The 23,178-nt window shown below is 41.0% G+C and overlaps 1 protein-coding gene across 7 annotated transcripts in view; it reads left to right on the forward strand.

The window, feature by feature from the left end:
• LOC101168211 (calmodulin-binding transcription activator 1-like) overlaps positions 1 to 23,178 on the forward strand; it is a 325,673-nt gene that overhangs the window by 255,355 nt on the left and 47,140 nt on the right. For all 7 annotated transcript variants that reach the window (XM_023956778.1, XM_023956774.1, XM_023956775.1 and 4 more), the window contains one exon: positions 1,921 to 1,992. In XM_023956778.1, the coding sequence (XP_023812546.1) occupies positions 1,921 to 1,992 (72 nt within the window). The remainder of the gene's footprint in view (positions 1 to 1,920; positions 1,993 to 23,178) is intronic.

Consider the following 23,178-nt stretch of genomic DNA (forward strand, 5'->3'; position numbering starts at 1 on the left):
GAGTACAGCAAAAACATCAGAACAGGAGGCGGTCTGCATACGCTCACCATCTCAAGCGGTCACAAGCAGAGTTTGTTGGTATTGAAATCTGCTAACAAATAGATGCGAATGGAACAATGGAACACCTGGAGAAACAGAGAGGGCTGATGTGTTTGTCAATTAGGCTCTCTGCATGCCAGTGTGCTGGATACACACAACCAAACACGTGTTTGTGCATCTGCAAGGTTTGATTATTTTTAGAGTCCATGTCCTTTTTGTCCTTGTGCTTTGGCTGTAAAGTTTTACATTTCTCCGGTATAATTAGGTAGTTTATGTCTAGACCCAAAATAACTCTGGGGCACATGATACTTAAGGTGCGCTGTGCATTGCATGGTCCTAAAGGCAATGTAGGCCAGCATCCTTAGACTAAGACGCCTCCATCTGTCCCCTCAGCACTGCCTCCTCTTTGACAGCCCCTCAGGAAACCCACCTTATCGTAATGAACACCTACAGCACTTGTTAAATAATAAAGCCTTTGTCCGTCTCTGTGTCCGGAAGCTGAAGAGATGTGGGCGCACCGACGTACATAAACTCTAACACTGCATGTATGATGCCCAGAAGGATTTTCTCCACATTTCTTGTCCAATTTCTTAAACTAAAGAAAGTTTATACTTAACTTAACTTGACCTATCTGCTTTCTTTATTCCAGAAACGTCCTTCTTTTTTTTTTTTTTTTACTACAACTGCACTTTTGTTAAAAACGGAAAAATATTCCATGTCCTAACTTTTAAGTGAGAGACAGATGAACACAGAAAACACAGAAAACGACTGAGTAGAAGCACTGAGAAGGGAGGATGGCGGGCCAAGTGTTGTTTTCTGTCAACCCATGCAGCATTGTTGCTGTTTCTGGCTGGTGAGGTACGTCTGGCAGGACCAGGTGCTGCATACCAGAAAGCATTATCAGCCTTGCATTGCTTTTACCACTGTAACGAGCCCCCTAGTGCAGTATTATCTTTTTACGATAAGGATATCAATAACAGTGCACTTTACTTATGTGCTACCTTGCTCCGGGGAGTGTTAAAGAAGGTAAGGGTGAGCAGGTTTCTGATTCGTTCTTTCAAGGAGAGCCACTGACTTGACTGTATGTCAGTTTTTTTGTTTTTTTTGCTCGTGGATGAACAACTATCAAACTGCATACAGCTGCAAACCATCTCAAAGTTGATGAGATACGGACAGCAACAAGCTTCTTTAGATTCTGTCTGTTTATTGCGTCCCCACCCCCATGAAGTGTAATACAGCTCCTGTGTCTCTGTATCCGATGCTTAAAAAATTAAGTATTGTGTTTTTCATGGTTGAAACGTTTTTACAGCTAATGCAAAGTTTGCAGAGATAAGCAAACATTCTTTTTGTATCTTTAAAAAACGGAACCATCAGATTTTCTGTTCTTGACATTACATTTTATTCATTTCGTCTCTTTTAAACGAAATTGATGTGACCCACTCTGTCCTGCTTTCATTTGCATCAGAATAAAACGCAAAACAAGTTCCATGCTTGTTAAGGGGAAATTCCTTTCAGCAACCATCATCTACCTTAATGTAATTCCTGTTTTTTTTTTGATAAAATTGCTCCTAAAGTAATATGCAATTGTCAGAGAGGTGATAAGGTGTGTTTGGGGGATTGTTTCATACAGAGTTATAGGGATATTTCCAGGTTAACCTCCTTGACTGAATCCTTCCAGGTCATTGTCTTTTTTCTCAAGAACAATTGTTTGACCATCTGCCTACAGCTCCATGAGGGAGTTATGTGATAGAGAAAAAAAGGTCATGGGTTAAAAGGTCACACCTGTCATGATCAGCTGAGAATTCCGGCTGTTTTGTGCACTATGCTGTGTTATAATGTCCTCTTTCTGTCCCCTTTTCTCTCCTTCTCTCCTGTCTGCAGTGTCTGTATGGCTGTTACGTCCACTCCTCCATCATCCCCACCTTCCACCGTAGGTGCTACTGGCTGCTCCAGGTAAGACCTCTTTCTTCTTTACACTTTCTTTAGTTTCTCTGGTAACCTTTGCATACAAACTTTTTCTAAAACATGAATTAGTCCAATGATATTGATTTCTATCACACCGATTGGCAGACATCGACCTCTCTCTCTATCACCAATGGCCCTTGCCCTCTTCCCTTTTCTCTCCTGGTCTCCATTTCCCTTATCTGTGCCAGTCATTCACTTTTCTCATGGCAGTGCCCATACAAGCTGTCCAGCAGCAGGACAGTATCTCAGTCTGTTAAAAGCTTTACCATCTCTCCTGCTTAACAGCTGCAGTGATGGGCAGTAAAAGCATGATGGAAGAGGCTCCCTGCACAGTGCAGTGTGCTTACTGTTCCTCCTTAAGTCTGCAGGCTGAGAGCAGTTGTAAATAGTTGTCCTTTAATCACCTACACCATATATCTTAACATTCTCTTTTTGCATGGCAGCCATTACTGTAGGAGGGTGCCTGTTGGAGCCATTTTCACACAGATTCAAAGAAGAAGCTCAACTTCCTGAGAACAGAAGTTTCTAAAACTAAATGTCTTTGTTTTTTGAACAGATAAAATGACAGTGTATCGAAATTTTAACCCTTATGCTATCCTAGGCACTCTAACATTTTGAGTGGGGTCATCTAGACCCCACAAGACAGTGTGCTGAACCTTTTTTCTTCAATGATTTGTGAACTTCACTGGTGTCCATGGATTACATGAAATCTTTCCACCTTTATCCACCTTTGTCATGGTAGGGATAACACGTCCATGTAAGGCTGGGGTCATAGGATAGCACAGGGGTTCATGTAATATAAGGGAAAATCTGAGAACATTTTAAGGATATCCTGAAATTTCTGAAGTTTATTCATGTATTTTTTCTAAAAATGAAGATTTTTCATCTGTTGAAATGACTAAATGCAATCACAACAAAAGTGACAAAGAGAAAATATTTAAGACAGTAAGTGTTTTATCCTCAATTGCAAGCTAAAACTGTTAAAGGATATACTTCCGTGAGTTGTATATAGAAAATAAAGTTTAATTTTTTGTTTGGTTTCTGAAACTTTAAGGCTTTCATTCCCAGCTTGGATGTGGATAAAGTGCATTGTTGGGCTTTCATGTCTAAATACTTAATGCTTGGATTATTTCCTTATTTGTTTCTTGAATTAGAATGTATCTGGTATTTGAAAATGGCATTTCTGCATTTATTCTTTCCCTCTCTATTGTTTTTATTTGAAAAGACAGTTTAAATTATGTAAAGAAAACATCAGACACTGTTTTGGTTTTTCATTTTACAGCAGCCTCCAACATTTCTCTGTCCATAGTAAGATGGCGTATACTAGTATAGCGCTTTTCTACCTACAAGGACAAAGCGCTTTTACAGTCACAGACCCATTCATCCAGTCACACACACATTCACACACTGGTGGCCGCTGTGTAGTACTCATTTTTCTTATTATATTCTTCTTTTAAATATTTAAAGAGACACCTTTTATTTAGTATAGTTATGGTTCGCCACTATAACTTAAATTGTCTTACTAAAAACTTTACCATGCTGGACTCAGCAAAAACTGACCCTTCCGAAAAAGATAGAATAGAAAAAAGCTGTAATATCAGTTGCTAAATGCTGAAAATTATTTAATGGTCTCACCACAAAAATACTTTAGTTTCTTATCTTCACACTTATTTCCTTATTTGCATTCTTTGTACTAAGCAGTAATAACAGCTAAAGCTGCTAAAAGCCATTCCCCTGCCTATCTCATCTCTGCCAATCTCTTGTGATTTGCATTAACTTGTGTTTTTAAACCTATTAAAGGAACATGATATTTACAAAATGGATTTAGCCTTAATGATCAGGTTTTTTATAGTATTACTAAAAGTTAGTCTTAGGAAAAGTAATCCTAATGCTCCCAAATCTAATTGTATTGACTGTTGATTAGCAGGAACACCAACCTATGATTGTGGACACAATGTCTCTTGTTTTTAGTTCATGTAATCTTATGCTGCCTCTGTATGTTTTTGCTGCACTTTGTGAAATTTGGAAGTTCACTTCAATGTTGCAGGTTCAGAAACTTGGTGTGAAACACTCCAAAAAATGATTGATAGGAAATAAAACTAAGCTGCAGTTCCAGAAGAAAAATCAGTCCAAAATTACTTTGACAGAAATCTCAGCCCCAGAGCATGTAGATGTTCAAAAAAAACACATTTGTACACACTTCATAAAGCACAAACAGCATTGGGGTCACACTAGGTTACTTTTTAAAACTGCAAACTTTTTTCAGCTTCTCTGTAAGCTTGCTGCAAGAGTCACACATAAACAATCATTAAACTTTGAGGAGTTCACTGACTCAACTTTTCTCTCCTGTTACCATGAAGCATTAGCTAAGAACAACTGTCTAGTGTGAATCCTTGGCCTTCCCCCTGTACACGGCTCAGCAGATCTTCTTACTCAACTCCCGAGGTTCCAGGCTGTATATATGCAACTAACAAATCCACCCATTCAAACACAACAGTACCCTCTGCTGCCAAAATAACAACATTTACTCATAAGCTTGTGTTTTCTCATCATTGATTCTTTTTGAACGTCCAGTTTACATCTCTCAAAAGTGGTTTATTGATGTTCATGGCCAAAAAAAATATTATCATTTATATAGCAGACAAGGAGATTCAACTTTTGATCTGAGATCAACCTTCTGCCTCTCTGTCACTTCCTGCCATTTTCAGAGAGCATGGTTGCAGTCTTTCACACTTACTCCCACCCTTTTTTCTCCCTATACTTCTCCACTCTCTGAGCCCTCTGTTCCTAAGTCCCTGTGTACCATTTGCTGTGTCCATATGAGATTTGCAGGCAGTAGTCTGTCAACAGCAGAGCAGCAAGGAGACTGGAGCTCCCAGAGCAGCAACAGGGAAAGGTCACCAGTGAGTGAAAAATGTAAATATTCAGCCATCCTGCAGCCACAGTCACGGAGAGACTGAGATGAAAATAACTCCTATTACACAGCCCCCAACAGGCAAGGAACACAGAGGACGGATGGGGTAGAGACAGGGTTGAAATGACAGAGGATAGACCAAACTTTTTTTTTTTTTAATCTTTAGCAATAAATGCACTCTCTTGGATAGCCAAGATATAAGACTGATCCAAATGTATTGTAAGCACATGCAAACACTTCAGTATAATAAATGTGAGAAAATGGATAGAATGTTGCTTGATGTTAGTATTTATGATCAAATGTATGGCAGTGGATAGGAGCCTAAATGAAAGACAGCTTGAGGGAGGCATCTGACTCTTTATCCACTCCCAATCCTCTCTTTATTGAGTCAAAGCCTGGGTAATGAGACAGGGGACGAGAATAAAGACTCTAGAAGGGGGTCTTCTCTTATCCCATTCACTTTCTTTAAACCCTTTTCACTTCTTTTTCACAATCTGCTCACCCCGTCCACCCTGCCTCCATCTCTTCATGTCATTAGTTCACTTTAGTGTCTGGCCCATCCTGGAAAATGGCTTAGACTAAAGAAAAGTATCACTGCTGTCAACAGTAGCAAACAATACACTTAATTGACAACTGAGACTGAGAGCAGTTGTCAAAAACACTGTTGTAGATCCTGACACAAATGGACAATAAAGTAGCTGATATTCGGCTAACTTTGCACAAAGTTTCAACATTTCTATTAGTTTTTCTTAGTCAAAACCTGAGACTTAAGGTAAAGTGAAAGTCTTTCACATCATCTGTTATGGGGGCACTGATTCCAGTCCCAAAACTCAAGTTCTCAATTTCTCAAAGAAAAAACAAGGAAAACTTGTCTGAAAAAGGAGTCCGATCCCCTGCCAAGCAGCTTCCAAAACAACATGACAGTGCCATTTTTAAAAAATGGGATTAAATTTAAATTTTAGCAAACACTGACATTTCTGAGGCAATTTCTCATAGACAAATGAAGCCAAAGTGGATGCGTTTGGTCCCGATGCACAATGTCAAATTTGGCAAATGCTACACTTAGCATATCAGTATGAATTAATTCATTGCATAACTGTGCCAACTTTTTCACATGTTGCTTCAAAGTTTAATTCGCCACAGATTCTTTCAGTGAAAGCAGCACCAACTATGGCTGCTCGATTCATAATCCTGCAGCCTCTCACAGTGTCCTGCAGGTGGGGAATTACATGTTCTGAAGGGCTGTGCCTGGTCAGGCCTCATGGGCAAACATGAAGCACTGACTGCCAAGTCTTCCCCCCGGGCCTCTGTCATGTGGGGGTGGGGGTCCTGTATCCAAATTGTTTGTAGGATTTGTTGCAAGCACACACACTTTTACTGACACAGAGTATCTCGCCTGTCCTGGTGGCACTGATTGATTCCATTCCTCTCTGTCCTCCTTCTCTTGTTTAGCGCTAATCGAATTCCCCGCTTGCACCCCTCAATCAAATCAGACAGTGGAGTTTGTGCTGGCCGGCAGGGCCACAGAGGTGGAGATAATTATGATATTAATAAGGAGGGGGGTTTGAGGGGAAACATAATTTGTCCTGCTGCCTGGCATGAACACAGAGGGGGGGTCAATAGCCATTCCCTTCGTTTCCTGCTTTAAAGAGTAAGAGAGAGGAATGAGATAATAAAATGACTAGTTAGGCAGGAGGGAATGCTGACGACCTTTTTCTTTAGAGCTATCACTTTTTCCCTCTTACCTCTCTCAGCTTAGACTTCTGTGCTCCAGTCTCTGTCTCACATGAATACATTATTAATATCATAATTCACTGCAGTTACATTTTTCCTATTACATTAGTCCTTCAGAGTATAATGACTTTGGAACTACTTGAATTAGTGTTATGTTGGAAAATGAGTTGTCACTGTAGTCCTAGTGATCATTCCAGCTCTATTAGACAGTATTTCAGTGATTTTAATTTATGGAATAATTCAAAGGTCAGTTAACTGGACAGGCAGAGTGATAACTTTCTGATTGAGGAGAGTTTTTTGACACTCTGTGCTCTGCAGCACAATACTCAAATACTTGTTTTGTTTTTTCCTTTTTGGTTCTACGGTATATTAAATAAACATACAAGATCGTTTGAACTCCAATGCATTAATACTTCAAGCCAGTGCAGTAAACAGATCATGCGCAGGAGCTGGCCCATGTGCTTGCAGTGCTACTTCACATTTCTGCACCAGTAGAGACAGAGGTCTATCTCAGTCTGGTTAATTGAATGGGAAGTCTTAAGAAGCTCCTTTTGCCATGCTGATCCACGGTTCTATGTGAACGCAGGGCACCGCAGCTCCACAGCAGTCGTGCCTGCAGGCTAAAGGCAGACCGATGGATTCTTTATATCTATCAGAGTTCTCTATTTATTCGAATCAGTTTAGTTGCCTCTGTGTTGAGCACAGGAAGACAGGTGCCAGATTCCGAGAGGCTCAGGTGATATCTGATGACAGAGCAGAGCTGTCAGGTCCAGATGCACATCAGATACGTCCAGACTTTGTGAGGCTACGTAATGAATATTTCACTGAGATAAATCATGGATGAGGCTAGGCACCATTCTGTTGATTTCACTGAGAGGGTAGAGAGTCAGGAAAATCTGGTGAGGTTTTAACTGGCTGTCTACAACCTCGGGGCAAACGCAGGCAGCAGAAATATAATTGCCTTTAGCTATGAAGGCTGTTGTTTGTATCAAATGGAAATGCGCCGCTACAAAGTGCAGACTTTTAGAGCGGGACTGTGCTCCTTGACACAACCGTTAAATTCAAAACATCAACACTCGACTGGCAGGAGAACAGGTGGCCGTACATGCATTGGGAGTATGTGTCTGCATACCTGTCAGTGTCTGCACATGCTTGTCCTTCTGTGCATGTGTGTGTCTCTGTAGGAGTGCATGTGTCAGATTTTTCCGCTCTGTTGAAACTCTATGTTGAGAGACTGTGGTGCCCTGAGCAGCATGCTGCTGCTGGCAGGCCCTGACTCTCACTACCATGAGGAGAACAGCTGCTTCAGGAGCTTTACAGGGTGTGAGCCATGTCCCTGTGTCCCCAATATGCTCACACACTCTCACCACCTCTATCTTCTCCCTTACTGTTACTACACTTTGTGAACATGTATAGTCTTAAATGAACACTCTCAAAATGCTAAATTCCAACCACTCTGTCTTTAAGTCTTTTTTTTTTTTTGTAAAATTTTACTTGTTCCTCATTTGCATCAACAGGAACAGGGACCCCTGGAGCTTTTGTAGCGTGTAAACAAAAAGCTCTTCACCCTGTTGTTTAATTACTGACCCATCTTGGAGCGCACTTCCACCACACCCCACCACAAACACACAATGCATTAAAAGCAAGTTGAGCAAAACCCCAGTGGTATGCTGAGCAGTCTCTCCTCTTGGAAGACTGATCCATTCCTCAGCGCCTGCGACCTTTTCTATAGGCTCATCGCCTGGCCCACCAGCACGGCCAATTATCACAAATCCCCCGGCACATTTGTCTTGCCATTTTCATTCTGCAGCCAAACAGGCGTGCATGGCCATAGTCTCACGTAGCCTCCATATAGCGGGCTTGGTCCAGACGGAGAAATAGAGGACCACAGCAGGTATGTGATGCTTAAATAATTCAGTTCTCCTGAAAGGTTAAGCCTCTGCCAGTACGGAGAATTGACATTCATCTTGCTCAAGGGTTTTGTGCCTGCTTTCAGAAAGAGTTGCCATCGAAATGTTTACATTTTGTGGCTTCAATCTTGTTATTGACACAAATATTTTACGTGGAATTGATTTGATTTGAAATGGTTTATTTCAAGCAATTAAGTACAAATAATACACAACAGCAATATAATCATCAGTTATACATTCATACAGTAACTAATCAAACTTAGGATAATTATACATATTAATAAATATTGCTTGAAAGGGGGTGGAAGGAAGCGAACTTATATAATACCACCCCGTTATGTAACCATTTTATTACATGATTTATCAATATCCGGTTCCCAGTTTTTATCAGACAGAATTAAAAATCATAAGATATCGATAAAGCACATGACAAAGATGAATTACTTAAGTATTACGTCAAAAATAACTATTTTATAAATCAACATGGCAAATGCAGATCAGTCATCTGAAATATATGCAGATTATGTTACTTATAAAAGCCATTCATATGAATAAAACATAATACTATATCAGTAAAGTAGACAACACTGTTTCAGGAATTTTCATAGCAAAATTTCATCAAGTATCAAAAGTTAAAAACATGTGCAAAATTATGCTACATTAGGAATGATTTTTGAATCAATTTATCAATTTTTTGGAGAAAGTGAAGTAATATCATTAAAAGTCAATCAATTCAATAATTTTCAATAAGTGATTAATTATTTGTTTAAATTTTTTTTTTTTGTATTTTTATTTTATTTTATTTTTTTTATAATAAAGTAATGCTGTAGGGGAAAAGTAAAAAAAGGGTCCATAACTGGCGATTGTCCAAGGTTGGTATTTCTTCTTTTACTGATAACAGCTGATCTTCTGGATTCAAAACAGAGTTAATAGTTCTCTTTGATGTTATGACTGCAGACATTAGATTCAGGTCCATATCCTTCTTCAGCTGATATCAGCGACGGTGAAAGTTGAGGTCAAGTTGTCTGCAGGTCAGAACTCTGCTGTTATTCAGGTTACGTAAAGTGATGAATCCACGTGTCATATTTCTTGAAATTATTTGGCTCTTTGGTTTATTACTCCATGTTGTTTCAGACGACCGTGATCAAACACTTCTCAAAGTCCTTCATGGTGTTCACAACCAGAACCTTGGATCGGTCCTCTGGACCGAGTGGTTTGACGTAAATCCTGCAGCCTTTAACCCAAGTGTTCTCAATCTGCTTACGCTTCCTGAGAAGCCGTGCATGTTTTGAGATTTCAGCATTCCTTCTGGTCAGATGGTCGTTCAGATAAGCAGCAGATCCCTTCAGATTCTTCCTTTGATTCATCAAAGCTAGCTTGTGTTTGTGATTCACAAACCTGATGAGGATCGCTGGTTTATCCGTCTCCTTTCTCCTGGGGAGCAGGTGGCAGGTCTCGATGGTATTGAGATCCAGGGAAATCCCTTTAGATGTGAGAAATGAATAAATTCGCTCCAAAGACTCTGCCCCGATCACCGTATTAGCACTGCTAGCTACGCTAGTGCTAGCATTAGCAGTGCTTGCTCCTGCATTCAGTTTCGCTTGAGGCTTGATGATCGGTACTCCAGTGAGAATTACATTATTCATCCTTACTTGCTGTTCCACATCGTCCAGTCTTTTCTCCAGAATCTCGACCCGGTTTTCTCGCTGCTCGTTTTGAGCCCGAAATCTACGGAACTCTTCCATCATTTCCCAAAGTGGCGTTAGCTTAGCCGACACATTGTTCCATAAAACTTTTCAGCGTTTCTTGAATAATGTCAAGAGTCTTTTTGAGGTCTTCGTATTCTTGGGGTTTCTTCGGGGGCATGGTCAGCTCTCTTTTTTGGGGAAAATCAACCTTTTAAGTAATTCGAAGATAGTTGTATTCACAGAGAGGCACGCCACGCGCCCTGCCCGTAACCCGGAACCGGTGATCTTCCGGAATTGTGTTTTCACATTCTCTTAAATGCTCAGTCGAGCTTTTCTGAAAATCTCATTGGATTGTGTAAAACACAGGTTCCTGTCTGAGAACACGTGAGAATTAAACCAGCAACTTTAGCAACATGTGTGAAATTTTCCTCGGTGTTGTACATTGTAAGCTCTCTATTCAGCTGTCGCTTGCTGATTCCCATCTTAGATAATAAGAGGTCTCTTGGCATTGTGTTATCAGCCTAGCCTTATTTGTGTTTACCACCTGGGTTTGTGTGTTAGAAAGCAGAAGAAATCAATGTATCCACCTTACAGTAAGCCTAGTCCACCCAATCTCTTCTCATGTCAAGCTATAGTCACCAGTGTCACTTTACAGGCTCTGGCATGATAGCAGAAGTGTGCACGAATCTCCCATCTTTCCAGAGAACACTGGTCACAGCTAATGACCAGAACTGTCTGATTTGTCCTGCCTTGATTACTCCTCTGAGCCCCAATTAGCCGTGGATGAGGGCTGACATCTCGACACAATCACTCGGATGCGTCATACAGGGAAGAATGAGGCAGTGGAAGAAAGGACAGAGGTAAGGGCAGCAGATGAGGAGGAAAGTGGCAGACGGAGACCAGGGAAGAGTTGGCATGAAAGCCTCAGTGTTAGGAAGCCTGTTGTCTGAGTCACTTATCGATCTCAATTCCCCTTAAAGCAGCAACCACTCATTGACATACAAGCCAACCGCCCTGATTGCAATTTCTATAATTGGCAATTTTCATTGTGAAAATCTAATTCTCTGAAGGTGTTAGCTGTATCTGGTTTGAAACAGGTCTGTTGCTCTGTGGATTCAGGAGGAGGACAAGTAGGCCTGTTGGTGTAAAGATGGAAGATAAAAAGAAAGCCAATGAGACCTAATCAGTTTAATAGCTGGAGTGGAAAGCAAAATCGAGTTGCCACAACAGTCTTTCATTATGGAGAAATAGAATGTTAAATCTCATTTTTGTGTTGTATAATGGCTCCCTGTAATGAGAATTGTTATTTTGGTATTTTCTTTTTAAGTTTGAGTTTTACCACTCTAATCAAACTCTTATTTTTGCATTACCTCAGCATACACTTGAATCTCCCAGGTTTCAGTGGGTGCAGTTGTTTGTAATGCTCCTATTCCCCTTCTGTAACAGACAATTGAAAAGTGACATGAAGGGCACTTAGTCTTTAGAGTCAAAGCAGACCTCATTTAGTCTTTTTTGATGTGAGTCCATGTCAAATAGAACACAAACATCCGCACTCCCTTCAGTGGAATTGCTCTGATCCTGCGGCATCCTTGTCTGCTCTCCATCTCAAAGCACGCCCAAGGAAACCCAGCAGGGAGGAAGGAGGAAAAAATGAGGACGGAGTCAGACAGGCAGGAAGGGGAGAGAAAAGAAGTGGCAGGAGGGGGAGAAAACAAGAGGTGGCAGGAGTGCTTTGAGAATGGGGATTAAAATTAGAAGATTAGAGGTAGGAGATGATATCATTTGGTGGAGATGAGCAGGAGCAAACGAGCAGTGCAAATCACCTGACGTTAACGAGCTGCCTCATAAATAACTGCAGCCGAGCGTATGCTTCTGGCTGGGACTGCCTTGTGCAAGACAGGCATAATGCTTGCCTTAACATTATTTACAACCACCTCCCAATTTATATTGGTTTCTCCCCGAACGCCCCAGAGCTGAATATTGGCCATCTGGATCAACGTCAGAGGACATTTTGCTACCAAACTTGTAAGTCAGGTTGAATGCTTGTTGAGTGGCAACCTAACCTTCTCATTTTGCAAAAAAGAAGTGAAAGTTCGACAGGCCCCAACAAACAAGAGAAAATATATAAATAAACAATCATCTTCTCCATGGGGCTTTCCGCCAAAAAACGCTTAGTTAAACTGTTTTCTCATCTCACCGTTGTTGTTTATGTTTACTTCATTTTACAGATACCAATGCAGGAACAGGGAGTTATTAAAATATATTAAAGCCATGATTTTCAATTAAGTGCAATTATACTTTTTCCCTGGTCTGCTGAAGTTCTTTTAACCTCCTCAGCCAATTCAATGAAGTCAGGAGCAACAAAAGGCGTCAGACAGACATAGTGGAGGATATAAGCGTGTGAAAGGTGTGTCTTTTTTGTTTTTGTTCTTTTTATCTTTTGGGTTTTATTGTGATAATGTGGGGTGTAGAAAAAGGGGGAAACATACAGCTCTATTTTAGCCAGTAGTCCAGCAGCAGGAGAATGACTTTCACTGGCCGCATTTTAAATATTACATGACTTCCTGATGGCGATGTGCTGTCTGAGGCTCTGGCTAGTTCAACCTGTCCAGATAAATCAGCTGTTAACCGAACTACCGAACTCCAAAATTCAATGTCTCCACCCATTTTACCTCATTTTCCCTTTCTCCTTTTTACCCCTATCTTGTGCACTATATTAGCGCCTGTGCCACATTCTATAGCTCATCCCTTCTGCTATGTGTACATTTTTGCCATGTGGAGTCACTCTGCAGTCTTCTGCCAAGACTTCTAACGTCATATGCAGCTTGGCAGGTGACAAATAGCTTTTTAATTGCTTGCACCAGGAAAATCATTAGTCTCTTCCCTTTCCTTGGTGGGACCGGGCGGGACGTGTGTCCAATAATAATAGCCTCACTTCTGTTTTCAGTAAGCTATTTTTAGAGCTGCTACTTTCAGGGCTCTTCCTTTATACATGCCTGTGTGTTTGTACAAACATGTGTGCCTGTGTGTGTTTATTTTTATGTTTGGAAATGGCTGTGCACACCGGCAAACACGGGCACAGTAAGGGTGGGCTAAATGATCCGGAGTTTTCCTTTCTTTTCCTGTGAGAGATGAAAGTATATTTGTCACAGTGTTCCTGCCTCGTGAGGGTTTTTCTCATTGCTGTTGCAATTCTCTGGCCCCTGGGAGTGGGCCGTTTGTCTCTGTGTGTGTACCTTTTTTTTGTGCCTGTGAGTTTGTCTACCTGTGTGTCAAGAAGGCTCTGGCTTAGCTGGTTGTGCATTGTAGAGCATCAGTGTAGCAATCCAGGGACACAGTGGCCAGCTAGATGAAGCTGTCGAGTGTATGGAGCAACCTGCAAACTCCAGCTGCTTTTGGTTGGAATTGTGCTTAGTGGTGAGATATAGTATTGATTTTCTCTCCTTGTGCCCTTGCCATCCCTGTGTAGATATGCACCAGTGCTCAGCATCCATTCACTAAAAAAGGGGAAGAGTGAGGAGGGAGGAGAGGTGATGTTTATGTGACGATACTGACCCCATTCGTTCACATGGAAAAAGCTTTAAATGCGAGGTGGCTGGATGGCAGAGGGGAATTGAGTTTGTGAAGCCCAGACTACAAGATGAACACTGAATTAGATTTTTGTGTTACACAAGCATCTGTTATGGTATGTGTCATGGTTCCAGGGGTGTTGGTGTGTCTGCATTCCTCTGTAGGTTTATTACATTACATATGGGTTTCTGTGAGATCTAAAAACATATGTGTGTTTGTGTGTGAATCTGTGTTAGCAAATTGGATCTGATGTGGTTGGTGTTTACTTGCTTTTTTCGACCTTGCTGTGAATCCCAGCAGGGAGACCTGTTCAGTGCAGCTCAGAGGCCATCCAGACCTTGTCCTCCCTTTACCCCAAATGCTACTATTGTCTTTTCTTAACACATTGTGTATGCTCCTCCGCACAATTAAAGCCTCCCTCCTGTCATCTTTTGATCTATTATAAAATGTTCCAACTGATGCTTTAATTTATGATTACAAAATTGAGTCGTTTTTAGGACATAGTTACTGCAGAGTGACAGTAACTATGTCCTCTGAGTTATGGACAGGATGGTTGTCGCAGAGTAAGCCTGCCCCTATATTCAGCTGTTGACACCCTCTCCTAGCTTTTTTGTGAAACACTTTGAATTGTCTTTGTACAAGAAATGTGCTATGCAAATAATCTTGCCTCGCCTTGTCTTTCCGTGCCTACAACTTCTCACAACCCCAACCTAACATTATCGGTGCAAAGAAAATCGCAATTAATGGCATTTTTCTATCTATTGCTGATTCACAACAATTTACATAAATATCTACTCAGAATTGTATTTTTCAGCTTAATTTTCAATATATAAGTGCTTCATTTTGAGAAAAATGCCACAAGACCATGTAAAAAATACCAAAAACATTATTTTTATCAAAATGGGTTTTTAAACACCCTGTAGTAGTTAGAGCAATATAAAGTCCCAAAAGAAAGCATTAATGATAAAACTGAACAATCTAGCATCTTTTCTTTATAATATAATTTTTTAAAAAGCAGTAATTGAGGAACCTAAATCTAAACTGCCAGTGCTCATTATATTTTTTAGTGTAGTGTGTAGTTCAACACAAATCAGTGTACCTGTATCCACAATATACCTCTTTTTCTCTAAATTAAACATATATGCACAGCGCCTTATTCCTTAATACAAAAAAGTTGGAGTAGTTAGGATTAAAAAATGTTTTCTCTTTCAGAATCACCAGTTCTGAACAATTTCTGCTCATTGTTATTTCAACCAAGACAGGATTTTTTTTCCCCAATTGACAAAAAAAAATCAGTGGAAAAAAACTAACATTGTTGGATCTCTTTCTAAATGGTTTTTACTGTGAATGATAAGGACCCTTTGCCCTTAGAGTGTTATCATTTTACTGGATTTCAGAAAAAAAGTTGTAAAAGTACGTATATATATATGTTTGTTTTTTTTCCTCTTCATGGGTCTGTTTGGGGGCCTAGCAAAAAAAAATGATTATTTCACAGGTTCTACCTAAGTTCAATGGAGGTGAAGAAGACCAGCACATCAGGAGATAATGAAAGTATCTCAATTCATACTGCAATTCATCCAACAGCATTTCACAATGAGCAACACTAGAAGAGTAACAATATAGGGGCTCACTGGCCAAACAGCTGAAAGCCACCACTGAGTATGTGCATGTGTGTGTTTGTGTGTAATCAGGCTGTGTTATGCCACCCTATGCTGGCAGTGCTGTGAGTGGGGAGACCCGGTCTCTCTCCAGATTCATCGTTCCAGCTTTGTTTGACTAAGTAGTGCCATGGTGTGTGTGTGTTGGAGAGGGCCTGAGTGCTAACAGCAGCAGCAGTGCAGCGTATGTGTGGGTTGCCTGAGCCAGTGGGGCTTGGCACAGAGAGGCAGCATATGTACATGGCCAGCTTCCTTCCTCCTCTCCAATCTCTCTCTTCAGCGCTCGCCTCCACGCTGCCTTTCACCTCCTTCAGGCAGTGTAGCTCAGAGATCAAAGGGCACTGGGGGTCCCAATATTCCCAAACGGCAACCAACCGTGTCTCACTAATGCCACAGCTTTTTCTTCTGACAGACACAAATACACGTTACAGTTCAACAGGTAAAATATTGTGGGACTCTGCTGCATTTGTCGTGACTTTGCAAGGATTGGTCACTCACACTGCGACCTTTTGCTGCCTCACATGCAGTCTGACTAACACTACATGTAAAACACAACCATTTTATTATAAATCTAAAAAATGTGGATCACCATCCAGCAGCCTTCAAAAGCGTTAACTCTGTCCCAGATATCCCCAACCAGCTGTTTCAGCCTTTCACACTTTCCTGCAGCCTCTTCTCCTCCTACCCTCTCAAACCAGTAAATGAACACTCATTTGCAAGTTAGATAAATCATTTGAATGTATTATTGATGCAAACAAATTAGCCGGCAGGCCCCAGACAATACCTAATGGAGCCTTGGCTTATGGGTGAGGTAGTTTCCAGTGAGGGCACTGTCGGTGTTCCAGGATTGATGCCTGCTCTTCTGCCCCGTAATTATTTCTCTCACAAATTATTCAGCTGTTCTGATGCAGTGTGCAGTTTAAAGTAGTGCTTCTTATTGCTTCCTATATTGTTCCATGCCTCAGCTTAGCAGCATTCATTAGTTTATTAAGAAAAAAAGCACACAGGCAATTAGATAACTAGGATAAAGCCACCAAATTGAGGAGATGGATTATTATTCAAGTTCATGCATGCTGCACATCATTTACTATGGTTTCCATCAGTGTTGGTTTTTCTGGGATACTCTCTTATCTTGAATTATTTGTTCAAATATTTACTATAAATCTCTTCAACAAAAATCAGAATAGCAAAAATGGGACACAGCAAGCATTTAGTTGATGCTTGCAAGAAGCAGCAAGTTAGAGAGTTGGAGAAGAAAACTAAAAGAGGAGATGAGAGAAAGAGCAGTCTAACATACTGTCCTCAGTGATTAGGTACCAGTATTGATCAGAGGAGGTAAGGGTAAGGCAAGCTGAGAAGGGGAGGGACAGAACAGGCCCTGGAGCCTGGACCCCAAGTCTCTGGTGGTCTCTGCTTTGTTCCGCTCCTGTAAGCTTGCCAGGGCCACTGGGAGTATCATCAAAGGATCCCATCCATCTATCTGGCCCAGTTGCAGACACATACATACACGTATTAATGCATACATACAAGTTCCTCTGGCCTTTGAAAAGGGGCTCCATTTGATGATATCATTTCCCATTTTGCTCCAGTGATGGCAAACCAAAGCAGAAATGTTAGCAGCAGGAAAGCTGATAAGAGTTCCAGCTGGCTTGTGCAGTGCTAAATGCAAGACCTCATCACGGGCGGCCATGGTGCAGCAGTAGGGCAGTCGACCCCTGATTGTAAGATTGCAGGTTAGATTCCCGCCTTGCCTTGCACACCCATGTGTCGAAGTGTCCTTAGGCGAGACACTGAACCCCAGCTTGCCTCTGGTGGTAGGTTGGCGACAGTGTTCGGCAGCGGAGCCGACATCAGTGTGTGAGTGTGTGACTGGGTGAATGGGACAGTGACTATAAAGGGCTTTGGACCTTCGAGTAAGGTAGAAAAGCGCTATATAAGTATACACCATTTACCATCATCATATACCCTCAAACAAAGGCTGAGGTTTCAACAGTTTGGCCAACAGGCCTTTGTCTGAGTCAGGCCCACTGTTAAGTTATGTTGCATTAAGACTCAAATGCAGGGGAAGTTAGTTTTCTCACAAGAAAGATGTTGAAGCTCCTCCAGATGTCCATCAGATTTAAACAGGAAAGCTAAGTGATAGCACTCAGCAAACTGAAAATGAGATGAGTAAAAACCAGAGTATTTAGTAAAGTTTGGTCTAATGAAAAACAGATGTGGTGGAGTGGTTTGCTCCAATTAAGCCTGTTTGTTTTCACAGAAACCAATAAAAAATGACTGACCTTCACTTAAAGTTTTACTTAAAATTTTTGACAAACATTGACACTTTGCTTTATTTGTATCTGATAGTTTTTTTTTTTTTTTCAATTGAATGCCTTAATTACAACTGCCCTTCGGGTGGACATGGGATATCCGCACGCAAGTGACCGCAACAAAATATCAAAGTTGCAGATCGCTCTGTGAGCCTGTAGGGCAAAAATGTTCATGCATGTTGTTTTGACGGGCATGCTGCAGGTGTCAGATTGTTAGGGTAAGTAGATAGATGAAAACAGGCATAGTACGTCTTCTTTTTTTTTAAAAACCTCCCCAAAACCTTCCCATTGCTCAGGGAGCTCATTAGTGCTGTTCAAATAATAATTGTGTGCCTGTTGCATGTTTCATGCTTGCAGTCTGGCTAATAGAAATGAAGAAATTAGAAAATCAAAGTGTAGTTTGTGTGGGCATCCCACATGCACTTGCATATCACATGCACACCTCGTGCTTTGGGCATGTAGTCAGTAAAGAGCCAGTGTGCACACCTTACTAATGACTAAAGTGTGGCATAAGGATACTGAACGACACCCATACATCATGTGTGTAAAACTTACATTATGCTTACAAATTCTTCACGATACACTTACCACAAGCACAGCAATCGTTCCATTTTCACAGGTGGCCACATGAGCCACAAGGAAACTGCAAGACACGCCTGTGCTCCTTTGTACAGATCAATCTCCGTACGAGTGCATTTGACTAAGGCATAATACAGGAGTAAGCATGCTAAGACACTACTACTATGTTGGAAATATGCTGTTTTCCCAACCACAACACACCAGCACAACACTGCTCACAAAAGCAAATTACCCATTTGTGTTTAACAAATGTTAAATGCAGTTCAACGTTTTCTGATCTGCCCAATTATGTCATTACATTAGTCAAATTAAAGCAATTTCATAGAGATTCTTTCATCCTCGACGTACACATAATAATCGTTCACTTTTCTGAACCAGACATCATTTGTTGGTGTTTGTCTACAATTCAGTTGTGAGGAAATGTTTTAAAAAACACATTTTATTTAAAACAAGCATTGATATAAAAATTTCTAAAACTGTAATTAATTAAAGTTACACAACTACTGTATCAGCTGCCAGTGGTGGTTGTGTATTAGTATAGCATTTCCAGTGTGGTGTTTAGAGGAAGTACTTATTACTTTATGCTCTCCCAGGGCCAGAGCAGTGTTAATGCATCTTCTTCTTAAAGTCTATTTTTCCCCTCCCCTCTGTTTTTCAGCTGACTCTGAGCTTTGGCAATCTTATTTGCCTTTTGATCCAGATCAATCTCCGTCTTATCTACAGCTCTAGAATCATAAACATTTCATAAGCTCTACCTTGACACCAGCAGATTCAGAGAGCCAGTTCGGCATAATATGCCAAGAGCAATTAGTTGATGCTGGACTCAACTTAGTCAAAAAAAATAATCATAAACACCAACATCTTTCACAGCTGTTAAACCATTGATAGACAATCAAACATCTTTATATATCTATATATATCTATATATAGATATATAGATATATATATACATATATATATCTATATACATATATGCATCATTTTTTTTCTTTTTTTAATATTTTGTATTATATCACTAGGTGGTTCTGCTTTGTCTTCACTGATGATTGTGATATATTATTCATGGGAAGCCTTCACCAAGACACCAACAACAATTTGGAGACAGTGTTTGTGTATTAGGCTCTCCTCTGGTTGATTAACACCCGTCCTTGCTGTGTTTTGCCTCACAAATGATTAGGTGTTATAAGAACCATGGCCTCCAATGGAGATAATTTGGCAATTTGAGATTTGAATGTCCTTTCAATTACCCTCACGATTTAGGCACTTTCATAGGCAGCTCAAAAAGTAGGTACTTGTAAAACTACCCACCTTAATGCATTTAAATAGCTGGATTTACTTTTGCACTTTGTTCCACCATCCTTTCATCTGCATTCTTTACAAACCAGCAGTTTAAACTTTTACTCTTTGTGTATGTGCTGGTTTCCACCAGTGGAGCAATCAGCAAAGCGCTGTGTCAGCACCTGTGTTTTAATGATTAATACCATATTGATAGTCTCAATTAATTTCCTGTTACACAACCAGAAGGCTGATGTTGCTTTCCCTCTGTCACGGCCTTGCACTTGCTATTTGGAAGCCTCCTTGTGGCAGCTGCCGGCTGCCGATAGGACGCCTCGCTGTGGCTCCTTACTGCAAATTCTACAAAAAGCGGCGAGCACATATGCACTGGCACACTACTATCTTGGAGACGCACACAGCAACTATTACACGCTCTTTGCATTTTACACGCAGATAAACAAATAAAATGCAACTCTTTCTTTTTGTTAGATCATTTTAAGGGAGACTTGTCTTGACTTGTCTGTTTAGCATTGGTCATAAGTTTCTGTAAGATAAAAACATCATGTTTCACTTCTTTTCAGATTTTTATAGGACTCATTACTTTTTCCATCATTTCAACAGCTCACACCTCTGTGCTTTGCTTTTTAAACTAATGTAATTTGAAGAACACCGTTTTTCTGGAGCCCCATGTAGCCCCCTTCCCTCCTGTGTCACATGTTTGTAGCAGTGTGTAGCTAATTATTTATTCCTGTGATGATCCCTGTCTAAGCCTTGATTTGACAGCTCGTTCCCATGATCTCAACTGTCCATGGACCTCAGATTAACTCACAGTCAACACTGCCCCTGTGGGGAGGCAAGGGAAATGCTGTTTGTCGATCAGATTGGCAGACCTTTGATGGCGCTTTTTTCCCTCTGTCTCTTTTCATATCCAAATAAAACAGCCTCTTATCTTTGACCACTCTGTACTTCACCCCATGAACCCTTATATCTCTTTCTAATATGTGCTGTTTATCTCAACCTCATTCTTTAATTCTTTCTCACTTGCAGCTGCAGCCTTTTTTTTCCATTTTTCATGTGGAACCAATATACACTATTGGTTGCTAAGAAACCGTTTGAGCTTTTTTTTCCCCTGGGGGCAGACGTTTGATTACCCATTTATATGGAGTGTGTGTCAGAGCTGGTGTGTTTCTTCACAGAGAGGTCTTGCCAAGCTGAGTTCAGGGTCTGCTCCATTATTCAAACTTGTAATAATTACAAGCTTCTAAGCAGATTTGACGGAACAAATAATCGCAGCAGACCAGTTTTTATGACTTAGTTTAATTATTTGTAAGACGTTTTTAAAGCATTTTAGTGAATATTGATCTCTATGTATGTTCTAACAGAAAGTGAAAGGATGAGCTGTCTCTTCCAGCCTCAAATGCTGTTGTGGGTGGTGTTGATAACTAGTGTTGTCCATTGTTGATGAGCTTTTGGAGAGAAAGAGAGCAGCCAGGTTAGCCTGTCTTGCAGCTGGACACACTTCAGTCCTCCCTGTAAGTCCCTGTTTAAAAATGCACCATCACATCTCACTCTCCTGGATGCCCCTGTGAAGTCCTGATTCACTCACAGGCACACGGACAGAGCCACATAAATATTTTGCCTTGTCCGTTGGCACACGGACAAAGACAACACACATAAACAAATTAGAATCTGCACTGGTATGAAAGGGAACAAGAACAGAAGATGGAGAGATGAAAGAGATGGCATTAGCTGTGGTTCTTCATCCAAAAGAATTGCACTGTGCCCCAAGAGAAAGAGATGAAAATGAGAGAACAAGCATTTGGAAAAGACTCAGGGAGAGCCAGAGGTTGGAAGGTTATCGTGAGGCGAAAACAAAACAAAACCAGAGAAAAAAACATGAATGGACAGCAGAGAAATGAATCCTTCCTGCATTTGAAAGAGCTCAGTAACTTCCTTTTCTTCTTCCTACTCATCTGTGACTCTGGGTCACCTGCATGGCCGGTGAGTATCAGGATCAGTGCCACTGGCGCTGTTGAGGTCATTATGGCAGCCATATGAGCTCCTGATGTCCCTTTCTCAACCCCTCCGGGCAGCCGGGCCTCTCACTTGGGACCACCACAAGTAATGGAGAGGGTAGTGTACTCTGTAAGGGCCTTAGGATGAATAAGTAGGCTGTAAACTGTGAGTTGACTTGTGGCAGCTAAAGGGCCTTCAACGCTTGACTGCCCGGCTTACCGCCTGACTTACTGCCTGCCTGCCTGCTTGGCATCCAAAATGCTCCTCCATATTCAGGCACTGAATACTGGCCTTTTGCACTTGCAATGTAATGCATGCAGACGCTTGGCACAGCAACAGATGAACTCCACCTTTAAAAGTGGTGAACCGCACAAATACATTTCAAAGTTGGGAGGAGCCATGCTCAAAAATAGTGAAGCACTCTCTCATGCTAACTCTCAGACATGTAGAATTGCAAAACGCACTCATATATTAACACAGTCACACACACAGCTCGTACAGCACATGCTCTCACACATACACGTTGACTTGCATTCCCCCACACAGAGTGAAGCAGTTCTGCCCCTCTAAGCTGAGTTATTTAAAGCCTCACTCTCAACTCCATCGGAGTGATTATGTGCTACTGAATTAAACATCACAGGCCTCAGCCCCTGGCTTCCTCTGAAACAAGCTCAAACATGCTGGCCTCTTCCTGTTCCTCAAAAGTTCCGAGTTATGCCTTTCATATTTCACAGCCTCAACACGAGGTAGTGGAGGTAAAGAGGTGGAGTAAGAATCTTCCCTGAATCAGAATCTCTGGTTGTGGCTCTTGTTTTCCATCCTTCATACAGCTCTTGGATGGAAACAGTTTAGGTGATACAGATTAAAAGAAAATTCTTCACAAACTACCTCTAGGGCTGTGACATATCGTAATGCACCATTTTCTGCAATATAAAGGTCTACAGTTGTCACATTAAGAATATAAAAAGGCCATGACGTGTCACACATTTATGTTCTCACACACACACGGTATAGATGTGAGAAAAGTGCTACAGCTTTACTAAAGTCTTAGTTCCTGTAAGAGGAGATGCTTAGATACTGTAGTATGAGAAACCAGGTCACGCGAACCATAATAAGAAAAAATGCACCGCAATTGTTGCAGCTAAATTAGTTTTATCACTTGAAGTAAACATATTGTGAAAACATGGTGGGAGGAAGCACAGGCTGTGGGTGGTGAAAATCTTAGAAGTCAAGACATCATTCAAGCGAGCACCACTATAGACTGTGTACAAGACTGTTTGAAAAGCTGAATACAAGGTAGAACATATCATGTGGGGGGAAAAAAGTTCAGAGTCAAAAAGTTCAGTCTTTTCATCACTGAGTGGAGAATATCACTACAAAACTCCCAGTAGCTTTACCTGTGGGTCAGCAACACCTAACTGGTCAAATTATAGAACCTGATATCGGCTTAATCATGCACTGCATCAAAAACAATTCAAAGTTGCAGTATTATTGCTTTAGCCCAACCTTCCATCTATA

This window comes from Oryzias latipes, chromosome 7 (assembly GCF_002234675.1).
Source record: "Oryzias latipes chromosome 7, ASM223467v1".
Classification (NCBI taxonomy): Eukaryota; Metazoa; Chordata; class Actinopteri; order Beloniformes; family Adrianichthyidae; genus Oryzias; species Oryzias latipes.